Raw genomic sequence first — 22,685 nt, 5'->3', positions numbered from 1 at the left:
CTAACTCTTAGCTTCTTTTCATTTCTAGTCCCTGTAGATTAGGAACATCTTAATTCTAAAAACATTCCAATTACATTTCATATAAGGTATAAAGCTCATTAATAATGACTTATCAAATTTACCACCATGAAGAATAAATAAGCTTTGCCTGTGTGAACATGTGTAAGTCATGAAGGCATAAGAGTTGCATGTGGCACAATTGTAAGAAAATGGAAATTAAGATGTGCAGAGAAGAGTGCTGGGACATATAGGGGCTGCAGCTTCTTATTATCAATATTGTTGACCCTCTTTAAGATGCTGCAGCTTAAGAAGGATTTGTACATTTGGAGAAATCAGATATAAGTAGTTCAGACAGAAGCTGAGAATGGAAGCTGCTTGAGATAATTAAGAGCTCAAAGCTTGTAGTCACATTGTCTGGGACTGAATCTTACCCCCACCAGTTACTATATGTGTCACCTGCATAGGTGACTTAATCTTCCTAAGGCTCAGTTTTTTAATCTGCAAGATGGGAATGATCAGAATACCTTATAGGGTTGTTGTACTTGAGATGACTGTAAAATAAGCAATTTACATTTTAAATGCCGTATAAATCGTGGCTATTGTAATTAATGCCTGCCATTACACCCTTTAGATGCCAAGCTGGGCACTTAAGGTGTGGGCACCTGTGGCAGCAGTCACCATTTTAGGTGAGGTGACCCCTCAGTCACCCTTACTGGAGACAGCCCTCCTACCCCAACAACCTCCTTAGAGACTTGCCTGGAAGATGATCCAAATCCTCAGAGATAAAAATAAGAAAGCTAAGCGTAAGGAAGTAGAGTACTTGAGAAAAGATCATAGTTACCAGGATTTGCCAGACACACACATGCACTGACGTGCCCGCACAAAATAATAAAATCATAGGAAACCAATCAGTTATTCTCCACTGAGGATGGTGCAGACAAGACCCAATCTTACGGACACCTACCTCATAACATTCTTTAGGGACAGCTGACTGCTTCCGCCAAGCCCAGACCTTAACATGGTCTCTGCCACCCCCACTCTGGCTTTGCTGAGGGTACCTGGGACTGGGGATACCTACCCGCTTCTGTCCCCTTGACCAAGACCCAGTCCTGCTTCTGTGACCTGTAAGAAAGAAAGCTGTTTTCCCACTATCTGCACAACATTCAGTTTAAGCTTGTTTGTCACTTGAATGCCAACTTGAAACTTGGACTCCATTTTTACAGAAAAGCAGTATTTGTTTAGGTGTCTATGTTCTAGGATGTTGACTCTGCAAATCCGATCCAAACAATAATAATGCTAGTAATATTTAACATGCTATTACTTATTGAGAGCCTACTTTTGAACAAACACTGTGCTAAATACTTCTCATATATTAAATTAGTTACTCCTCACAGCAATGCCATTTCACTCAGGGCCAGAATTTAACCTCAGGCAGGCTGGCTCTGAAGTCCTCACACTACCCAGACATAAAATAGAAGCTGCCTACGGTTGAGGAAGGTGCTAGGTTAATTAAAAGCAAGAATTTGCCAGAAGCAAGCTTAGAACTCTGGATTTTATTACAGGGACCAGCTATAGCAAGTCCTTTGGAAAAGGTGTGCATTTTCTTCTATCTTACAAAATTAAATGTAGTCTTATCACTTGATGAATCATGTTTATGTAATCATATTGATTTTGCAGGAAGTAACACAACATTATTAAGAAACTACGTAACCAGGATGATAAATAGCCCACTTGTCCTCTAATACAAGATTTTCATTGGGATACATAAAAACAAAAAGTGTTCATCTATCAATTTATGGTTTCTCATGGAAGGATGCTTCAGAGCCTCTTCTGGGGTCAGACACAGACTTTCCTATTGTTTTCACTCCTTGGTCCTCTCCTTAAGGCATATGACCTAAGTTTGACTAGGTAGTTTCTTTGCTGGTAAACCATATCTTTGATTTGGTTAATGTTATTTAATTCCTAAACAGCTCTTTAAGTTCCACCTTATTCCTTCTTGTAAACCCACAGAGACTTGTTTCCTAAGAGAATCAGGCACAGAAGTGCATAAAATTCACCATATGATCTAAGTTTCTAGTTTCCTTCTTGAACTTATTTCATTACAAACAGTTGTCAGTCTTATCTTGGCCATTAGTCCCTGGAAGAATGCTTTTTAAAGGAATTATTAACACCAAGCATTAGTTCTTCTTGTGTTCTAAAAATAGCTCCTGGTCCTAAGAAGGACAGTGTCCTCTCTCTCCCAACTTACATCATCCCTGAGCACCAGAAACAGGCCCCAGAGAAGCTTCATAATTTTTCTTCCCAGATACCACTTTCCATTATGCCTGTAGTTTTTCACTGGAAAATACTTGATTTAGCTCAGAACTCAAATTAAATGGAATATGCAAAACTCCATTTCTCTTGCTAAATTAAAAGCAGAAGTTCTATGTCCAGATTAACATGTGTTACATTTCACAGGTACTGATGCTCACCAATTGAATCCTTCTTACTCTTAAAAAAACAACAAAAACAACAAGAAGTGTGACAGGGAGAATGTGGAAGTGGTCCCAGAGAAAGGAAATAAAAAGATGAAAGAACTTGGATATGGCCCTGAAGAAAGCCCCATTAGAGGAACAGCTGGGCTATTTAGCCTAGAGAAAAGGAAATGGGAAGAAAAAGTGACGGGATGAAACCTCGGTCTTTTTATGCTTAAATATAATTGTGTACTGCACTGAGCCAGACGCTGTGCTGAGGTTTTTTTTTTTTTTTTTACAAGTATTATCTTATTTGAGCTTCACTATTACTCATTATTAAGTGGGTATTGTCTTTTTGCCATTAACAGATGAGTAAAGGTGAGGCTCAGAGAGGTTGAGTGATTTGACTAGCTCACACAGCAAAGAGGTAGTGGAGCCAAACGTTACACCCAAGGTGACTCTAGAGGGCATGTTCCTAACCACCATGCATATGTATAAAGCATGGACAGAAGTATTATGCAGAAGACCTAAGCATTGGTTTTCCATTGTTACTGAGAGCAATTTCAGAGGGACAGAGCTAAGTTAAATACAAAAGATTTTCCTCCTTTTTCTTTTTTTCTTCACTTTTTATGGTGAAAAGTAACATTAAGAAAAGTGTGTAAGAAAGAATGGATTTAGACCTGGGACCCAGATCTTGATTTCTAATAACATTCTTCAATGAAAGAAAGCAAAGCTCCTTGGAGAAATGGCTGGTTCTAGGTCTGGGATAGGAAATACACAAGATGAGCCTGGAGCATCTTCTTGTGCCAAAAAGTAAAGCAGTGCTGGAGAAAAAAACCCACAATAATGGGGTTATATCAGGCTATGACAAAGAAGCACAAGAGCCAACTGAAAGAACTCCCGATGGCCTAGGCTGGAACAATTTGCGACAAAATAAAGTAGTATTATATTATAATCCCAAGTATTGTATAAATATTTGTGAATCCATATATTAAATGATAAATAAACAAATGAGGGAGAAGGGACAAATCTCCCATGTGGAAGAATTTCAAATAACTTATACAGATACTTGCCCTCTAAGAAGTAGAGCAGGACTCCCCATCCTTAAGTGTGGGCTGCAGCTGCACACAGTGACTTCCTTCCAAAGAGGACAGTATAAAAGGAGTTGTCTTTTTTTTTTTTAAGTAAGTTTACAGTGGGACAGGACCAGCACTACTTCAGCCAGGTCAACATTGACAGGGTAAGTCATGTCAATAGTATGTTCCCTGGATATGATGTGATGAGAATGGCACTCTACCTCTGTGGTCTTCCTCCCCAGAACCCATCTAATTAAGAGAAAAATATCAGGCAAATTCTAATTGATGGTCATTCTACAAAACACCTAACCACTGCTCCTCAAAACTGTCAAGATCGTCAAAAACAGTGAAAGTCTGAGAAACTGTGACATAAAGAAGTATGACAATTAAATGTAACATGGTATCCTAGATGGGATCCTGGAACAGAAAAGGGAAACAGGTTAAAAAAAAAAAAAAGCTAAGGAAATCTAAACAGAGTATGCACTTTAATTAATAATGATGCATCGGTATTGGTTCATGAATTGTGTCAAATACACCACCCTACTGTAAGATGTCAGTAATAGGGAAAACTGGATGTGGGTTATACTATCTTTGCAGTTTCTCTACAAATCTAAAAATATTCTAAAATTAATTTTTTAAAAAAACTAATGTATTTGAGTAATTGTCAAGTAAATGCGTGCATAACTACAATCCAGAGTGAAAACATTGCCAGCACCCATTAAACCCCTTGTTTCCCTTCTCAATTATGTCACCACCTTGCCCTCTAGAGAAAAATTCACTGCTGTGAATTTTATGATAATATATCTTGCTTTTCTTTATAATTTTACTACTATTATGCCTTTCTAAACGGCATAGTAGTCTTTCCTGGGTTTGAAATTTACATTTACATCAGTGTAATCATATAGTATATATGCTTGTAGGTCTTGCTGAAGATTTGTCCATGTTGTTGCAGGTAGTTAGCCATTGCATTTTCATTTTCATTGCTATGCATAATTATGTTATATGAAAACAAATTTTATTTATACATTTTATTGTTGCTGGACCTTTGGGTTGTTTCCAGTGTGGATTACCTGAAAAGGATATTCTGACCATCAGATTTGTGAGATCTCTTGTGAATTTCTTTTCTTTTTTAAGAATATCTATTAATATTAGACAAGGAAGAAGAATCTCTTGCTGTTTGAAAGCAGGAGTGGGATCTTGCTCAGGAACCAGGATCCAGACTGAGAGTCCAGAAGCCCAGTGTTGCCGCTTATGCCTCGCCAAGAGGCAGGTGGCTGTCCAAGTGCCTCAAGGTGATGGGAATATTCCTTCCCAGGGATGTACGGACCAGCTCTTCAATTTTATCCACCACTTTGCTAGTGATATCTATGGGTCAAAGAGCAGAAAGCTTGACCTTACAAACAGTTCCTCATGTTTAGAAGAGAATGAGTCTCTCTTGGGTACATTTCTACCAAAGTGGTCAGATAGAAAGGAGGCAGTAAAGTCTCCCTTGACTTTCCCCCAAGATCCTTCTGGCCCTGGTAATCCAGGTTCCCGACTAAGGCAAGGCAACCTGATAAATTTCCCGATCAGGCGCTCGGCGCGCGGGAGGCGGGCTGTTCTCGCGATGCTGGGCACGCTGAGCCGCCTACGCGTGAGGTCCGCGCGCGGAAGGGGTCCCGGCTGCTACTGCTGCTCCCGGCGCGGCAGCAAGACCCGCCACGACCCGCCAGCGAAGTCCAAGGTCGGGCGCGTGGCGACCCCGCCACCGGTGGATCCTGTGGAATCCTTCGTGTTGACGAAGCGTGGGCGGCAGTACTGCCAGACAGTACGCGCCCTCAGGCTGGAGGTGCGTAAGAAGGTGCACGAGGCCCGGGCCCGGGGCCTGGCAGGGCGCAAGGCGCTGGAGAATGCCACCGAGCACCACGAGCTCATGGCCAGGAACCAGGCAGAGAACCGGCTGCTGCACGAGCTGCGGAAAGCCCGGCTGCGGCAAGAGGCACCGGAGCAGGAGCAGCGGCATGCCGAGGAGGAGGAGGCCCAGTGGGCCGGAGAGGCGCAGGCCTGGGTGCAGCTCAAGGAGCGGGAAGCGCTGCAGCTGCAGGAGGAGGCAAAAAACTTCATCACCTGAGAGAACCTGAGGCACAGGTGGAAGAAACATTGGAATTCCCCAAAGAGCTACAACTGGGCCATCACCAGAGAGGGGCTGATGATCAGGCCACAGCACAAGGGCTCCTGAGGGCCCTGGAAGGACAGTGCCCACCCAGGGACCATGTGTGTATGGAGGTAGGAGGGTTGGGCCTGATCTGGAATTAAGCAGTTGGTATTTCTTATGAAGGAGGCTCAACCTGTTCCAGTGCAGCCCTCACTTTGAGGCCTCTGCACCCATCACGTAGTCAAATTCCTACACACACAGTGCCTTTTTCTGCACTCTTGTACAGCTCTCAGCACAGCACCAGACCTTAGAAGTTTCCATCTCACAGAGAAGCAGATTGGGCCATAGTCCCTTCTAACAGCCAGGTTATCTCCTGAGTATCCTCAAGGGCAGTAGTTGGCAAATTGCAGTCCCTGGGCCAAATCTGGGCTGTTGCCTTTTTTTTGTAAAGTATATTGGAACAGACACGCATACACACACAAAAATTCCCAAGCAGATGAGTCCTTTATGTCCACATGCGCGTGCGAGCGCACACACACACACACACACACGTACACATATAAAGTGAAAATCTAAGATTGAGTCAAGGAGAGCTGTTCTTGCTCATCTGGCCATCATGACAGTATTTCCCACTGAGTGTCTTTGAACTAAGTGTATTTTATTCTTAACAGAAGCACCTCTCAGGCCCACTTATTAGGTCTTGTTTTGCCTATTTTAGCCCCATTGTATTCAGGTCATGACTTTTATGACCAAGTAGAAGGCAATGAACCTTGTGTTGAAGATCCCGTGCTAGAGTTTGGCAGATCAGAATCCTGCGTTGGGTAGGCCTCTTCTGAGCTGAGTAACCTGGAGCCAGTTACTTACCCCTTCTGAACCTCAGTTTCCCCTTAGGTAAAGAAAAGAATAAGAAAACTTACTTTGCAGGTAGGTCAAATTAAGTGCAAAAATGTATGTAAAGCATTTAACATGGTTCCTGACACAAGAGGGTAAACTAATAAATGATGAAGTTTATTATTGTTTATATTAAAAATGCAATAACTGATCTAGTAGTTCCTTTAAGCCTATGGTCAGACATTTTTAAATATGTTTTAGAATACAACTATAAAAATCATTCTGTGACTTTTAGCATTTTATATTTCCTGTGCTAATTTGAGTTCATAGTGGAATTAAAAATGGTGTCCAGAATCAGTGAAAGATTTTGTGTTGTTCTCACTTATGATTATAAAGCAGAGCAAACTTGTATCTCTTTCCATCAGGTTTATAATTGGAGATTTGTTGGATTCTGAAAATGACATCTTTGAGCAGCCCAAAGAATGGGACCCTCATGGATCAGAAGAGCCACAGAAGGCCTTTGACCATGGGACAGAGCTCATCCCATGGTATGTGCTGTCCATCCAAGCTGATGTGCACCAGTTCCTGCTGCAGGGTGCCACGGTCATCCACTATGACCAGGACACGCACCTCTCTGCCCGCTGTTTCCTCCAGCTTCAGCCTGACAATAGCACCTTGACCTGGATAAAGCCCACCACTGCCTCCCCAGCCAGTGCTAAAGCAAAACTTGGTGTACTTACTAATACATCTGAACCTGGCAAATTCCCATTACTGGGCAATGCTGGATTAAGTGGCCTGGCGGAGGGAGTCTTGGATCTGTTTTCAGCGAAGGCTGTGTACATGGGACACCCTAGCATTGATATACACACTGTGTGTGTTCAGAACAAACTGAGTAACATGTCTCTCTCAGAGACTGGTGTGACACTGCTCTACGGGCTTCAAACCACAGACAATAGATTATTGCACTTTGTGGCACCAAAGCACACAGCTAAAATGCTCTTCAGCGGACTGTTGGAACTCACTAGAGCTGTGAGAAAGATGAGGAAGTTCCCTGACCAAAGACAACAGTGGCTGCGGAAGCAATACGTCAGCCTCTATCAGGTAAGGGATGCAGCCTTCTCTCTCTCCTCAGTAGCATAATTCTCAAGATATAAATCTTATAGAAACACTTGGCAACTAGACCGCCAGGGTTCATTCTCCCAGCACTGTCACTTACTACCTGAGTGATGTTGGACAGCTTTTACTTAACCTCTCTGTGCCTCAATTTCAAATGTATAAAATGAGAATAATAATAATACCTATTCATTGGCTGGCTGTGATGTTTAACCGAGTTAATATGTGTAAAGCCATAATGTCAATTCATATGGATAAAGAATAGTGTCTGGCGCCTAGTAGGTCCTATTATTATTCTGTGTGAAAATAGTGACACTGTCATTGTACTTCTCATGTCTGGAAAGAAACAAGTTAATATAAGCATTTGCACTTACTCAGAGTGAAAATGGAAAGCACTGTAATCTGAGTGCTTTTATTATTAATTAGGGATACACTGGAAACCTTCTCTTTGGAGATTGAAATCCTGTATCATCACTAATACACTATATGACTCTCAGTGTTGTTTAACTCACTGTGTACAGCTGCCTAACTGTAACTTCTAAGGTTAAAAGGAACTTTCCCAAATGCGAAATAAACTCATACCTATAATTCTTCCAAACCAAATTTGTGGTGGCAGCAGCCCATAGGAGGCAGTTTCTCCTAGTCTCGACTTAATCTGAATTTTTCATTAACCCTAAATTATCAGTAAATTTAACTTTAATGCTGAGGGTGGCAGCAGGGCTGAGCTGCAGGAGGTGGTGAGAAGAGATACAGGCATAACCAGAGTAGCACACTTGTGGAGGGAGAAGGCAGAGGTTGTTTGGAAATTGAGTCATAAACCCCGCTATAAGATGACCCTGTTGGTGGCATTGTCAAATGAGTTGTACAAGGTATTCAGTTTTTGTTATGCTTTTCTGTCTTTTGGGGAAAAAATTATCTTTTCTACCAGTGTCACAGAGCAAATAGAACTATTACTCAAATGACTGATTTCATGTTCTTTTTGCCATTCTGGCATGTTTCTGACAAGTAAAAACGTTTTGCCCTCTGTGATGTTAGCAGAGGCACATATCAGCCCCTTCTCTCCCCTTTCCCCACATCCATGCAGTATTTATGAATAGAGATCATATCCTGAATAACTAACTCGATTAATTAATAAGCCCATTGGCCTGTATACACGATTATACTGCACAGCATGAAGCCAGTTTTAGTTAACTCATCTGAAATGGAAACCAAGATACCTGCTTCCTGTCTGCTCCACAGGGAGCTCTCTGTGCCCTCAGCTGCTTGGAAGAGCTATTTTGAATATTGATTTTCAATTACAGTCATTTGTCGGCTTTCTAGAATCATGAAAATCATTCAACCTGGGCATAAACCAAAGTCTTTGAGCTCCATTACAATCACTGTCACAAAGCCTATGTGGTTTATTTGCTCCATTTGTTTCCTTCCCAATCTTATAGCACAAAGTAACTGAATTAACATCTAAGGTCTACTTAGTTTCTCATTTACCCTGGCAACCTTCAGTTTCTGCTGAAGGAGGTACCAGCTGAGACCATGAGCAATGGATGGGATGAGAAGAGGTGGGAGGTGCTACTGGAGCAGAGACAGAGGCAGTCTCCAGGAGCAGACGCAGTCCTACGCAGTTGCAAACTCAGCTACACCCCTCCTTTTTTCCCAGCCCCTGTCCCTCCACCCCTGCGTGGAACTGAGTGTAAATGCGAAACAGCTCCAGATACCTCAGCGACTTCTGAAAACATAGGTGATGTTCTTCCTCAGAACAATGAACTACATAAGCTACCTAGGGAGATAGGCAACAGTCTTAAACACTCAAGATTTCTCTCTCTCTCTCTTTTTTTTTTTTAAGTGAAAAAGATCAACGGACTACTCATTTTCCCATCATATAGAGCAGTTCCCAAATTGACTCAGGGAATATCAAAAAGATGCTAATTTGGTACTTGGAGAACAAAAGGTCAAATAGGCATCATGCTAAATGCCTCTCTTGGTGACTTATAATAGTCACATTTAAGACTCTGAGAAGTCCCAAGTACAAAAGAAACCCACTTAAATGTATCTATAAATTAAAGAAATGAATGAAAAATCCTGATTTATTCCAGACTTCCATTAACAGCCCTATAAGAGTATTTCTTAATCTCCAGTTTGGGAAGAACTTATGTAGAAAATAATTTTTCTGAAATTGGAGTCCTCTTGTATGATGAAATGCATGCACACTTTCAAACACAAGTATTTTAGTAGTAGTAAATTGATCTAATGGAAATAGTAACAGAAGATAAAGCAAAAGACAAGAAGAAATAGTAACATTTGTAATGAAGCCTAGGAATACAGGAAAGTAAAAGAAAGTAAACTGCAGAGATTTGATGTGGAATGTGGAGGAAAGACTGGTATCATGAGCTTTGGCTTAAAAGTTATCATAGGCAGAGTTGAGAACCCATATATTTGGGAATATCTGAGAAGATGAGAAGGTTAAACAGGATTATCAATAAATTTTAGTTGCAAGCAACAGAAACAGATTCTGGCCATCTTCAAGGGAAAAAAGGGATTTTTTTTGAAGGATTAGATTAGTTTAACAGTCTTCAAGATATCATATGCAAAGATATGCCTAAACGTAAAAGTGTATGAATATTTTTTAAGGAATCAATTTCTTAATCGTCAACTTCCACAGGAACTGTTTTCTAAAACTGAGACTGTGCTTCCACTCACAATACTCCTTTTCCCAAACTAAAAATAGAAGGTACATCTTTCATCCATCCCAAACAAGTTTATTGTTTTGTATAAAACGGAAGATTCATACTACATATTAGTTCCCAGAAAGTCTCCTTTAAAGATTAAACAAAGACATCCTGCCTTTTCCAGTCCTAAAATATTTCCATTAAAAGTAAAGGTTGGCCCATGTTGGGATGTTCTTAATTTAGAAAAACCAAAGCAGTAAAGGCTGATTCTTTTATATGTACATTAAAATGGGTCTATTAATTTTTTTATTAAAGATTTTATTTTTTTAGAGCAGTTTTACACTAAGTTAGAAGGAAGGTACAGAGAATTCCTATAAACCTCTTGCCCCCACACATGCAGAGCCTCCCCGATCATCAACATCACTCACCAGAATGGTACATTTTTTGCAAAGGATGAACCTACATTGACACATCATAATTACCCAAAGTCCATAGTTTACCTTAGAGTTCACTCTTGGTGTTGTACCTTCTGTGGGTTTGTACAAATATATGATGGCATGTGGCCATCATTATCATATGGAGCATTTTCACTGCCCTAAAAATCCTCTGTGCTCTACCTGTTCATCTCTTTCCCCGACCCCACCCCACTCTCCCTGAGGCCCCTGCAACCACTGGTCTTTTTATTGTCTCCATGGTTTTTCCTTTTTCAGAATGTCATACAGTTGGAATCATACAAAATGTAGCCTTCTCAGATTGGCCTCTTTCATTTAGTAATATGCATTTAACTTTCCTCCATGTCTTCTTGTGGCTTGATAGCTCATTTCTTTTTAGTGCTGAGTAATATTCCATTGTCTTAGTGGACCACAGTTTATTCATCCATTCACCTACTGAAGGATTTCTTAGTTGCTTCTAAGTTTTGGTAATTATGAATAAAGCTGCTACATCTTCAGGTTTTTGTGTGAACATAAGTTTTCAACTCACTTGGGTAAATACCGAGCAATGTGATTGCTAGATCATAAGTAAAAGTATGTTTAATTTTGTAAAAAACCACCAAACTGCCTTCTGAAGTAGCTGTACCATTTTGCATTCCCACTAGTAATGGATGAGAGTTTGTTGCTCCACATCCTCACCAGCATTTGGTGTTGTCAGTGTTCTCAATTTTGGTGATTCTAATAGATGTGTAGTGGTATCGCATTTTATTTTGCAGTTGCCTAATGACATATGATGTGGAACATTTTTTCATATGCTTGTTTGTTATCTGTATATCTTCTTTGGTGACGTGTCTGTTAAGGTCTTTGGCCCGTTTTTTAAATCAGGTTGTTTGTTTTCCTATTGCTGAATTTTAAGACTTCTTTGTATATTTTGGATAACAAACCTTTATCAGATGTTTCTTTTGCAGATCTTTTCTCCCCATCTATGGCTGGTCTTCTAACTATCTTGACAATGTCTTTTGCAGAGCAGAACTTTTACATTTGAATGAGGGATCTAGTAAATGTTTAAAGATGTGTTAGTTAAAACCCATAGAAAAAAATTTTACAAGATTTCTTTCAGATTCATAGTATGGTTAAAACCTATTTATGAAATTGTATCATGAAATGTTTATTCCACTTTGGAGTCATTTGTAGTGACTTGTTAACAGGAACTCTCTGCAGCAGACCTACAGCTAGTGGAATCATCTCCAGCCATTTTCATTCTCTGGGTCACTGCATTCAAGATTCATTTTCCAGGGAGGGATAGTCTGATTGGCTTATTTGGATTCTGTGCCAACCATTGGTCAAGGAAGGATGTTTCACCTCGATTCACAGACCCAAGACTGCATCCAGTGAAAAAGAAATAAAGCAAAATTGGAGTTTGGTTAGAGAAAAGAGAAATGATCCATGGACAGGCATAAATCAAAGATACCTACAACAAAAGGTCACCAAAAGGTTTCATCAAGTATCATTCAAAAGATCATCAAGTATCCAAGTTACTCAGCATCCTAGAGTCCATAACAGGATGTAGGAAGTGGGAAGTCATGACTTGAGTCATAAAATCAATTAATTTTAAAAGGTACCTTTTCTGCACCCTGTGAAGTATCATCAATGTTGTCTTTAATTCATATGTGACTTTTTACAGTTTTATTAACTGGCTTTCCTGACTTATAGGGAGAATTGTTGACCACTGTTTACTTAGTGAATCCCTGCAGATACTCAGTGAATGTTATATGCAGTTTCTTACAAGAAGTAGCTACTGTAAACCATCACCTACCCACTCTTTGCTGCTCACAACGTCATAATATGCATGGAGTTCTGAGTCCCCTGGGCTCTCTACCCTTGGATATCAGTCACTCAAGAGGATGGCAGCTCAACTATTTGAGGTGCTCCCAGAGCTCTTCAAAGTGATCTGTATGTACTCCACCTACTCTCACTTCAGGTCAGCCTGTCCCAATCATCAAGCTAGGTGAGAATATACCTGGAGTGATGCAGTAACAAGTAGAACTTGATTTTACTTAAATTGATTTACACACACACACACACCCGTTGCAAGTCCTCCAAAACCCTAATTTGCAAAGTTCATCTTAATGAATTTTCCTACAGTAATAATTCTAGAACGTAACCTCTGAAACTGGGAAGGGAGATTTTTTTGTTAATCCCAGCTGAACATGGCCCTATTAAAGTACGTCTCTGAAACTCAGCGGGATGTGAGCAGGACAACAGAGGACTTGATTAAATCCCCAACAGAGAGTCCTGACAGAAAACAGAGCCACTTGGGTGGCCAGGTCATTATTCTTTGGTGACTGCCTGTGCTCTTCCAAGTCTGGGAATATACTGGAAGCTGTTAATATATTTAATATATTTATTTCCCCATTGCTTGCTTTTCCCTTATGTGTTCAGAATGTGGTTCTTTTACAGGAGGATGGACGATATGAAGGCCCAACTTTGGCTCACGCTGTGGAGTTGTTTGGCGGCAGACGATGGAGTACTCGAAACCCCAGTCCCGGGACATCAGCAAAGAGTGCCGAGAAGCCCAGCATGCAGAGAAACAACACCTTGGGGATAAGCACCACCAAGAAAAAGAAGAAAATCCTTATGAGGGTAGAGTGTTACTTGTTTATTAATCATTAAACCCAATCATCTGGCTTGTTCAGGGAAGCACATGGAGCCCTGGGTTCAGGCTCCAAGTTGGTGGGCAAGGAAGGCTAGACAGGAACAGGGATCAGATTATGAAGGTCTTAGAGGACCAAACTTCTAGAATTCAATTTAGAATATGTTATCAAGAGAAGCAACCTAGGCATCCATCCACAAATAAAGGATGAAGACAAGGTGGTATATATATACAGTGGAATATTATTCAGCCTTAAAAAAGAGGGGGAACTCCTGTCATGGGCTATAACATGGATGAACCTTGAGGACATTATCCTAAGTGAAATAAACCAGTCACAAAAGGACAAATACTGCCTGGCTCCACTTACAGGTATGAGGTACCTACAGTGGTCACTTAGAAACAGAAAATAGAATGGTGGTTGCAGGGACTGAGAGGAAGAAGAAAGGAGAGTTGTTCAGTGGGTGTAGAGTATCAGTTTTGCAAGAAGGAAAAGTTCTAGAGATCTCTCTGCACAAGGTACAAATAGTTAGCTCTACCGTACACTTAAAAATGGTAAAGATGATAAATTTTACATTATATTTTAACCATGATAAATATGTATATGTATCACTATATATTATACATTATTTATATTATCACCATAACACAATAATATATTTTCTTTATAGTTAGCTAGAAAAAGTCCCACTCTTTGCATACAGGAGGCTGTTGACACCTAAGTCGAACTCTGCTCCATAATTATGTCTCTACAAAGATACCAGGGGTCTTATGCCTCCTCTTGTCAGCCCCCTCCCCAGAGGAGTGCTGCGTTATAGTGAAGAACAAATGGAATAATATAACATAGGAATACCTGGTCGGCCTTCACACAGGTCTTTACTGGTTTCTCCAGGGGGAGGCAGTATTGAAAGAGGGTCAGTCAGAAAAGAGGGGCCTGCCTGAACTAAAGCAATGATGGAGAGAAATACAGAATGAGAAACATAGTGAGTTTTGTGTCCCCAGGGTGAGAGTGGAGAGGCCACCGACGATGAGATGGGCACCCGGAAAGCCAAGACACACAAAGAGTGTCGGAGCCGGAGTGGTTCTGATCCTCAAGACATTAATGAACAAGAAGAATCAGGTAAAGCAGCATATCCACATCTGAGATTTCTTTTTTTATGTTATGGGAAAAATATATGCATTTGGTTTTAAATTGTGATGTAGGTATTGTGTAATATATTATGTAAGTAATCTTGTTAAATACACTTACCTGTGTTTTTAAGTGGATGATGGAAGCCAAGAGGTATTTCTGCAGACACAGGTTTGCAAAAATAAGTGTGCTTAGTAGAAAAGTCTCATTCACTTACTTGCTGTTATTGACAGGGAATATTAGACATAGAAGATACAATTTGATGGATTAGATCAGAGATTCTTAACCCCTGGTTGGATATTAGGGCTTTAAAAAAGATCTGGATTCCCTGGCCACATCCCAGCCCAACTGATTCAGATGCTCTCTGGCTGGGACCTAGACATCTATGTACTTTTTAAGCTCCCCAGATTATCCACTTAACAACTTACAGTAGGGCTAGAACTAATTGTTACTCTTGTTTTCTCAACTTAAATCTTGTGTTCTCTCCATGTGGAATAGTATAAAATTTAGAAACACTCATAGATATTATTGTGAAAAGGTCCTTATAAAATAATGCCAGAAGAAAAGAAAATTGAATAGGATATAGCACATGGTGTGTTACTATTTTGTGAACCATCAGTATGTGTGAGTCAGAATCAGCTATAATATTAACTTGAATTATAATAGCACTGCATTTTTGCTTTATTTGCATTGAAATCATGAATACAGTACGATTTTAAAATTCTAGGCGTGTAATTACATATGGCTTGTGACCTGACTGGTACTCACTGGATAGAATATTTTTATAAGTTCTATTGCTTAAAAATTAGCCATAGTTATTATCATAACTTCAGATAAAATTGATTTCTTGAAGTATGTACACAGTTGAGTTTGTGTGGTGTTTCTTTTTTTTTTTTTAAAAAGGAAAGTGAGCAAGAGAGAAATAACCAATAGTTTATTTGCCACCAATTTCTTTCAAATTTTCAACTATTGTAGTTTTATCGTAAGCAGGAGCTAAACTGAATATATAAGCATCATAGACAAAAAAAACTAGTACTTATTTTATATTATTGTCAGCCCAGAGTACATATCCCAGGAAGGGAGATCATAGCCAACTGTTATTACTATTGAGTTTGGTTTTGGTTTTTTAATTTTTAATTTTTGATGCTTAACATAGGTTGGGATCTTTAGGAAGGAAAAATTTTGAAATGATCATCAATAATACATCAAATTAGAAATATTTTATTTAATTTTCTGAGATTAAATGCAATTGTTTTAATTGTGTGTGTGCATATATATATATGATGACTCTGATAGGTTACCCAGGATGAGAACCCACCAGAATATTTCGATGCTTCTTGTACAGAACTTGCCCGTGTAGATTGAGTTCCTCAGACATTCAAAAGCATCTTTTTAATTTGATTTCTGATGGAAAATAAAATTGGAGTCATTGTCTCTTTTCTGTCTCCCTCTGTCACAGAGGCAAATGCCACCATGAGTCCTCCTAACCTTCTCCCTTCCAGAAGAGCCCACTCTTTGACCACGGCCGGGTCCCCTAACTTGGCTGCCGGGACATCATCTCCCATCAGGCCAGTGTCCTCCCCTGTGCTGTCTTCTTCAAACAAGAGCCCATCCAGGTGGGGCCTTAACATGATAAAACAGAAGGACACTTCACATCATTCAGATTGTGTAGAAGGGTGTCTTCTTCCAGTGCTCTTTGGAAGGACTGTCTACTTTTGACTTAACAATCACATTAAAACTAAAAAACCCAGCTTCCTAAAATGCTCCTAACTTTCCTGATTTGGTACTCCTACCGTCTCATATTACTATAATTGCTTCCAAGTTTTTGACAGACCAACCCTTCAGGGGTCAGTAGCAGTAATAAAACCTGAGCTGTGAGTCTGTAATCTGCACTGTCTAATGTATATACAGTGTTGGCCATAGAAAATGAAATTTAAGGTGGCTATTTAAATTCAAATTTAAATTAATAATTAAAATCAAATAAAATTTAAAATTCAGTTCCCCAGTCACACTAGCCACATTAAAAGTGTTCCACAGCTAACAGTGGCTTTTGGCTGCTGTACTGAACTGTGCAGATAAAGAACATTTCTATCACTGTAGAAAGTTCTGTTGGATAACACTGCTCTAAATGAAGAATAAATAAAATTTTAATGTAAGCAGCTTGACCCTTTGCTAATGGTCAAAATATATTTAACACTTCTCTCACGTATAAGATAATATGTATATGTCTGGAGAAATGAATTATTACAGCAAGTTGGGGATATTTAGGTTTAATTCTAAAACTGGTATTGTTGTAAATTATTTTATAAGGTACATGCAAATTATAGATTTGAAACAACAGCTACTCTCCCAGAAGAAATAATATTAAAATGAAACCCTTTCAAAGGAATCAGAATGCCACACCATCTCTCTCAACCCCACACTCAAGTTTAAGAAATGTTGAGGTTCTAGACAGACCCATGATAAGATAGACACTCTTTACTTTGTCAAGCAGAGGAATGGGAGGAGGAAACGGGTCTGTACAGATACTGACTTTAGAAACGTTAATTTCACTTACGTAAACACACACACTACACGCGCAGTCTGTCTCGCTCTGCCTCCCTCCCTGTCTGCCTCTCCTCTGGGAAGCCTGCTATAGATAGGAACCTACAGTAAACAGTCTTTTAACTGGAAGCATCCTTTCACAATGTGAATAATGAATATAATTTCCACACTTGGTGAAACTGGGTCACAGACACATGGGAATTCCTTTCACCACTCTTGCAACTCTTCTGTAAATTTAGGTTTGTAACAAAATTAAAAGCTACCAAGAATCAGAATTCTTTACAGTGTGTTTCAGCCTATACAGTGTCGGGGTAGATAGCCAGAATACTTGGATTAAGCATCTTTTCCCTTTATTTCAATCACTCAGAAGCGGGAAAAGGAAGGACAAGGTAAGGGAGGAAAATCCTTTCAAAAGGTAGAAGTAGAGAAACTAGCATGCCAGATACAAGATCGCAGGACCCCGCGGCAGGAGGACAGGGGGCTGTGCCCACCAGGTGTTCTAAACCAGAGAGGACAAGGCAGGAGAAGAGAAGTCAACCCAAATGCTTGTCAAAGAGAAAGCAAGACAGCCCTAGGCAGGGAACCAGTGGACAGATAGTTTCCTAAAGTCAGAGGGCATTGGGTGCCTACAGACAGTGGCTGAACTTAGAACCAGAAGGAAGACAGGCAGGGAACGTACTCATTTAAAGGCAAGTAATACGTCACATTGTCATCAGACCTTTTTTTCTTCCTGAACATCCACCCTATTTCTCATACCACACTGGGGATCACAGCCCAAGCCAACAAAGTACTATAAATCTATCCATTTATAATAGTCCTCTGTTAATGGGGGTGACCTTCAGATGTTAACACAAAATAATTTTATATAATAAACATTGTTAGCAGGACTGAGAAAAAACTAGCTATTCATTACAATATTCTCTCTACTTTCATATATATTTGAAATATTTTAAAAATAAAAAATAAAATAAAGGACAAAAATGAAAACGAAAAAAAAAAGATCCTGTTCATTGATCTGACTAAAAACCAGTCAAAACATTTCTCATACTCTCCTCCCAGGGAACCAGTGTAGAAAATTTAAAATGTTGTGAAACAGCTAGACTGAAGTTTTAACCCAGTTGACTGATATTTTTATATTAAATAGATACAGTCTTGGCAGGTGCAAATATAATTCTAGGCAGAGTTGGCCTCTTTCCATCTTTAATATTTTTGTGACTCACATTTTCCATTAATATTAAAAGCCCTTCCTTGTTTTCATTTAAGAACTGGTTAAGAAAAGAAAAAGAGAAGACACTGATACATTCAAGATTTTCTTCTTAAATGCGTTTCTATAATTTTGAATATAGGAAAGAACATGCATAATTTACCATAGGTCACGATTTAGTCATTTGGAGCTCTTTTTTTAAACAACTTTTCTTCAGAACCACTGAATTTATGTGGTTTTTTCTTCCCTCCCATTGACCTGTGATTTCAAAGAACTGTTTTGATTAGCAGAGGAATATTAACGTCAACCTTGTGCCCTTATTAGATAGGCTGTAAACATGAAGTAGTTTCAGTGTAAAATGTTTTACACTCCTCTGACACAATACAGATTAATTTTGAGAGAAATGAGAGTCTGGAAAAGAAGCTAAACCTTTAATGACTCGTGGTCCATCTTTGTGCTCATATTGCTAATCAGAAACTGTCTCTCGGGGCAGAATGACAGACGTGGCCCCCGTTCTGCCCATTAAGGCCATGTCTTTGTTGCAGTGCTTGGAGCAGTAGCAGCTGGCATGGGCGGATCAAAGGAGGAATGAAGGGCTTTCAGAGTTTCATGGTTTCAGACAGCAACATGAGCTTTGTGGAGTTCGTTGAGCTGTTCAAGTCATTCAGGTATGACCGATTTTCTTCTTAGCCTTTCTCTTCTTGCCCCACCCTTGTCATAACAATACTAAAGGTGAGGTGTTCTCCATCCTTTGCCCAGTGTGAGGAGCCGCAAGGACCTGAAGGATCTCTTTGATGTCTACGCTGTCCCCTGCGACCGAGCTGGCTCCGAGTCAGCCCCACTCTACACCAACCTGACCATTGATGAAAACACCAGCGGACTTCAGCCTGACCTCGGTTTGTGTGACAATTTAATACTTCCCTTTGAGACCTTTTTATCTGAAGATGAGGGTTAGAGATCCAATCACGCAAGCCTTCAGCCTGTCCCACATGGCATGCTGCTTCCTGGAGCACAGTGAAATGCTTAGAGAAACATTTGAAAGTGTCCTAGGGATGGGTACTGTTGGCATTTTGGATAAGGAAATACATCATTGTCCGTGGATTCCAGAATATTTAACCAATGGAGGCTCCCAGTTATTCTAACGGAAAAAAAACCCTTTCCTTCCCATTTCCACATGTCCTTAAGATATGTGGTGCATTCCAATTGGGAATCACCAGTCTCTTCCCTACCTATAGGCAGGTGGATGCTCAGCCCCAGGATGAGAGTTACCTGCCCTTTGACAAGGGGAGTCTTTTGTGACCTCAGCAGAGCACTCCTATCTGAATGTCCAGGACACTTTTCTTAATATGTAAACCAGAATGTCTAGCTCCTTTACCTCACTCACCACCACCACCATTACCATCAACACCCACGTATTTTAAGCCTATTACTTTTCTCTTCTGTTCTTACTGGAAACTATAAACACTAAAAAGCAAAAAAAAAAACACAAAAACAAACCTGTTCTCTTTCATGTATTTGCTTTTTAACTATTTAAAAATATATTAAGCTAAGAATATTAACCTTTTTCAACATCAGCCATAAATATGTGTAACCATGGAATAGTGAAGTAGCTACACTTTTTAAAAAAATTAATAGACTTTTTTTAGAACAGTTTTAGATTTACAGAAAAGTGAGTGGAAAGTGCAGTTCCCATCTACCCTCCACACACACACAGACATAGTTTCCCCTATTTAGTAATGTCTTGCATTCATGTGGTATATTTGTTACAGTTGAGCCAATATTGATATATTATTATTAACTGGAGTCCTTAATTTACATTAGTGTTCACTCTGTTGTACATTCTGTAAGTTTTAATCAAAGTCTAATGACATGTATCTACTGTTACCGTAGTAATACAGAATAGTTCCACTGCCCGAACAATCTCCTGTACACCACCTTTCCATTGTTCCCACTCTCCTTCTGAACCCCTGGCAATCACTGGTCTTTTTCCTAATTCCATAGTTTTGTCCTTCCCAGAATGTCATATGGTTGGAATCATACAGTATGTAGCCTTTTCACACTAGCTCTTTTCACTGAGCAATATTTAAGGTTCCTTGATGTCTTCTTATGGCTTCAGAGATCATTTATTTTTATTGCTGAATATTTCATTGCATGGGTGTATCACAGTTTGTTTATCCATTCGCCTATTGAAGAATGTCTTTGTTGCTTCCAAGTTTTAGCAAATATGAATAAAGCTGCTATAAGTGTTTGGGGTACAGTTGTTTTGTGTGGATGTAAGTTTTCAACTATTTTGTGTAAACACCTAGAAACGCAATTACTGAATCCTGTATAAGTCTATCTTTAGCTCTGTAAGAAACTTGACAGACTGTTCTCCAAAGTGGCCAGAATTAAAATGAGTGGCCATACCAAATGTGGGTACAAATGTGGAGTGATTAAGGCATTGCTAGTGGGAACACAAAATGGTACAGCCACTTCAGAAGAGGATTTGGCAGTTTCTTACAAAACTAAACATACTCTTATCATATGATCCAGCAGTTGTATTCCTTGGCATTTGCTCGGATGAGCTGAAAACTTATGTTCACACAGAAACCTACACATAAATGTTTATAGTTACACGTTTAAAGTATAGGAAAACTGTAATCTTAAAGGTACATCTTCCATGTCTACAAACATAAAAATGTAGAAGTAGTTATCCTCAAAAACCAAAGTCTGAATTCAGCCTGAAGTCCCCAGTTGAATTTACATTTAGTTTCCATCTAATACTAAAGCTTGTGGACTTTCAAGATCATTGACCTAGCTCTCTCTTAATTTCTTTTATTTAATCATTGATTTATTTTCTATTCCTTCAACTATGTGAAGCCAGGAAGAAGCACTGACTTTGATGGCTTGTTTAGACGTATTAGTGAAGAGTTTCTCCAGCTTAACAGTTCCACACCACCACTGTCTCCTAAATGAACTGTGTGAAAGATGCTGGTGAGCTTGTTCACATTCTGTGGGCGGTTCTGTTTCAGATTTGTTGACCAGAAATGTCTCGGATTTGGGGTTATTCATTAAGAGTAAACAGCAGCTGTCCGACAACCAGAGGCAGATATCTGATGCCATTGCTGCTGCAAGTATCGTGACAAATGGCACCGGGGTGGAGAGCACATCCCTGGGCGTATTTGGGGTTGGCATCCTCCAGCTCAATGACTTCCTAGTGAATTGCCAAGGGGAACACTGCACTTATGATGAAATCCTCAGCATCATCCAGGTTTGTACCCGATTTGTGTGTACACAAATGTGTAAAGCCTCTCAGTATTCCAGTTATTTTCTGCTAAACATTCACTCTTTCTATACTTCTTTCTAACACCTTTAAGACAGGGGCAGAAATAAAGAGTTGTTTTTTTTTAATACCAAATATATAAGTGTTCTGATTTAACATGTAATTAACACAGGTCCTGAGCCTTCTCTTATTCAGTGACCACTACAGCGAATCAGTACATGGTCGCTTCTTGTTATTCTAGCACGTGGAAGAGAATTAACAGCTTGTCCACCACTTTGATTATTTAACAAATGTGTATTAGCTCCTACTCTGGGCCTGGCTCTGCTCTAGCACCTGGGGTGGTAGTACTAAATAGGGTCAAGTTCTGACCTTCAAAGCAGTTTACATTCCAGTGGGTGAGGCAGACAATAAACGAATTAAGAGATCATGCGATTTCGGGAAACAAGGGGCTCTGAAAAAATTGAGCAGAGTGAGGGGATGGAGTGATGCAGGGGTGCTGAGGGGTAAACAAAGGTGACACTTGGGCTGAGCCCAATGAATACACCACGAGAAGGTTTCAGGAAAGAACATTCCAGACAGGGAGTAGCATGCAAGAGCACGCTCAGAGTTGGTGAGGAACAGCAAAAGGGCTGGTGTAACGGGAGCTGCGTAAACCAGAGGGGCAGCAGCAGACAGGATTTCAGACAGGTGGGCAGAGCCGAAGCATCAAGGCGTTTTAGGCCGTGGTGAGGAGTTTGGCTTGAGACCATGTGAGATGGACTGGCTACTGGAAATTTTTGAGCAGGGGAGTTGTATAATGTATGTTTTGAGGAGGTCACTCTGGCCCACCTGGAGTATAAATTGTGCTAGGGAAGGAGCGGAAGCAGAGAGACTGGATAGGAGGCTGTGACAGTAACCCAGGCAGGAGATGGTGGGGCTTCTGTTAGAGGGCGGCCAGGAGATGGGATGAGACGGCTCCTTGTGCCTGCACCACCTGCAACAGAATGAGTCTAGGTTTTCAGCCTCCCTTGTCTTCTGATTGGGAATCAGTAGATTAACCATCCAGCAGTTAGACATGATCACTGGAAATGCTAGAAGTGGAGGTTACAATCACACGATGGAGGGCTCGCTGTAACACCCTGGAGTATGAGCTCTGTACTGTACTGAGTGTTCCACGTGAGTCCTTGCGGTTCACCTCCCACCAGCTGTATGGTAG

General features: G+C 40.1%; 2 protein-coding genes across 2 annotated transcripts in view; both read left to right on the top strand.

The window, feature by feature from the left end:
• PLCE1 (phospholipase C epsilon 1) overlaps positions 1 to 22,685 on the top strand; it is a 212,689-nt gene that overhangs the window by 134,888 nt on the left and 55,116 nt on the right. Inside the window, 7 exon segments of the mRNA XM_014565458.2 lie at positions 6,920 to 7,595; positions 13,162 to 13,344; positions 14,354 to 14,471; positions 15,940 to 16,096; positions 18,774 to 18,896; positions 18,988 to 19,124; positions 21,240 to 21,478. Coding sequence (XP_014420944.2) covers positions 6,920 to 7,595; positions 13,162 to 13,344; positions 14,354 to 14,471; positions 15,940 to 16,096; positions 18,774 to 18,896; positions 18,988 to 19,124; positions 21,240 to 21,478 — 1,633 coding nt within the window.
• LOC102506843 (28S ribosomal protein S26, mitochondrial) lies at positions 5,136 to 5,786 on the top strand. Its single transcript, XM_032492041.1, is given in 1 exon segment — positions 5,136 to 5,786. A coding segment is annotated over 1 exon segment (612 nt). The 3' UTR covers positions 5,748 to 5,786.

The sequence above is a fragment of the Camelus ferus genome, chromosome 11 (genome assembly GCF_009834535.1).
Source record: "Camelus ferus isolate YT-003-E chromosome 11, BCGSAC_Cfer_1.0, whole genome shotgun sequence".
NCBI lineage: Eukaryota > Metazoa > Chordata > Mammalia > Artiodactyla > Camelidae > Camelus > Camelus ferus.
Note: the sequence above shows the minus strand (reverse complement) of the source record. Positions and strands in the feature narration are given on the sequence as shown.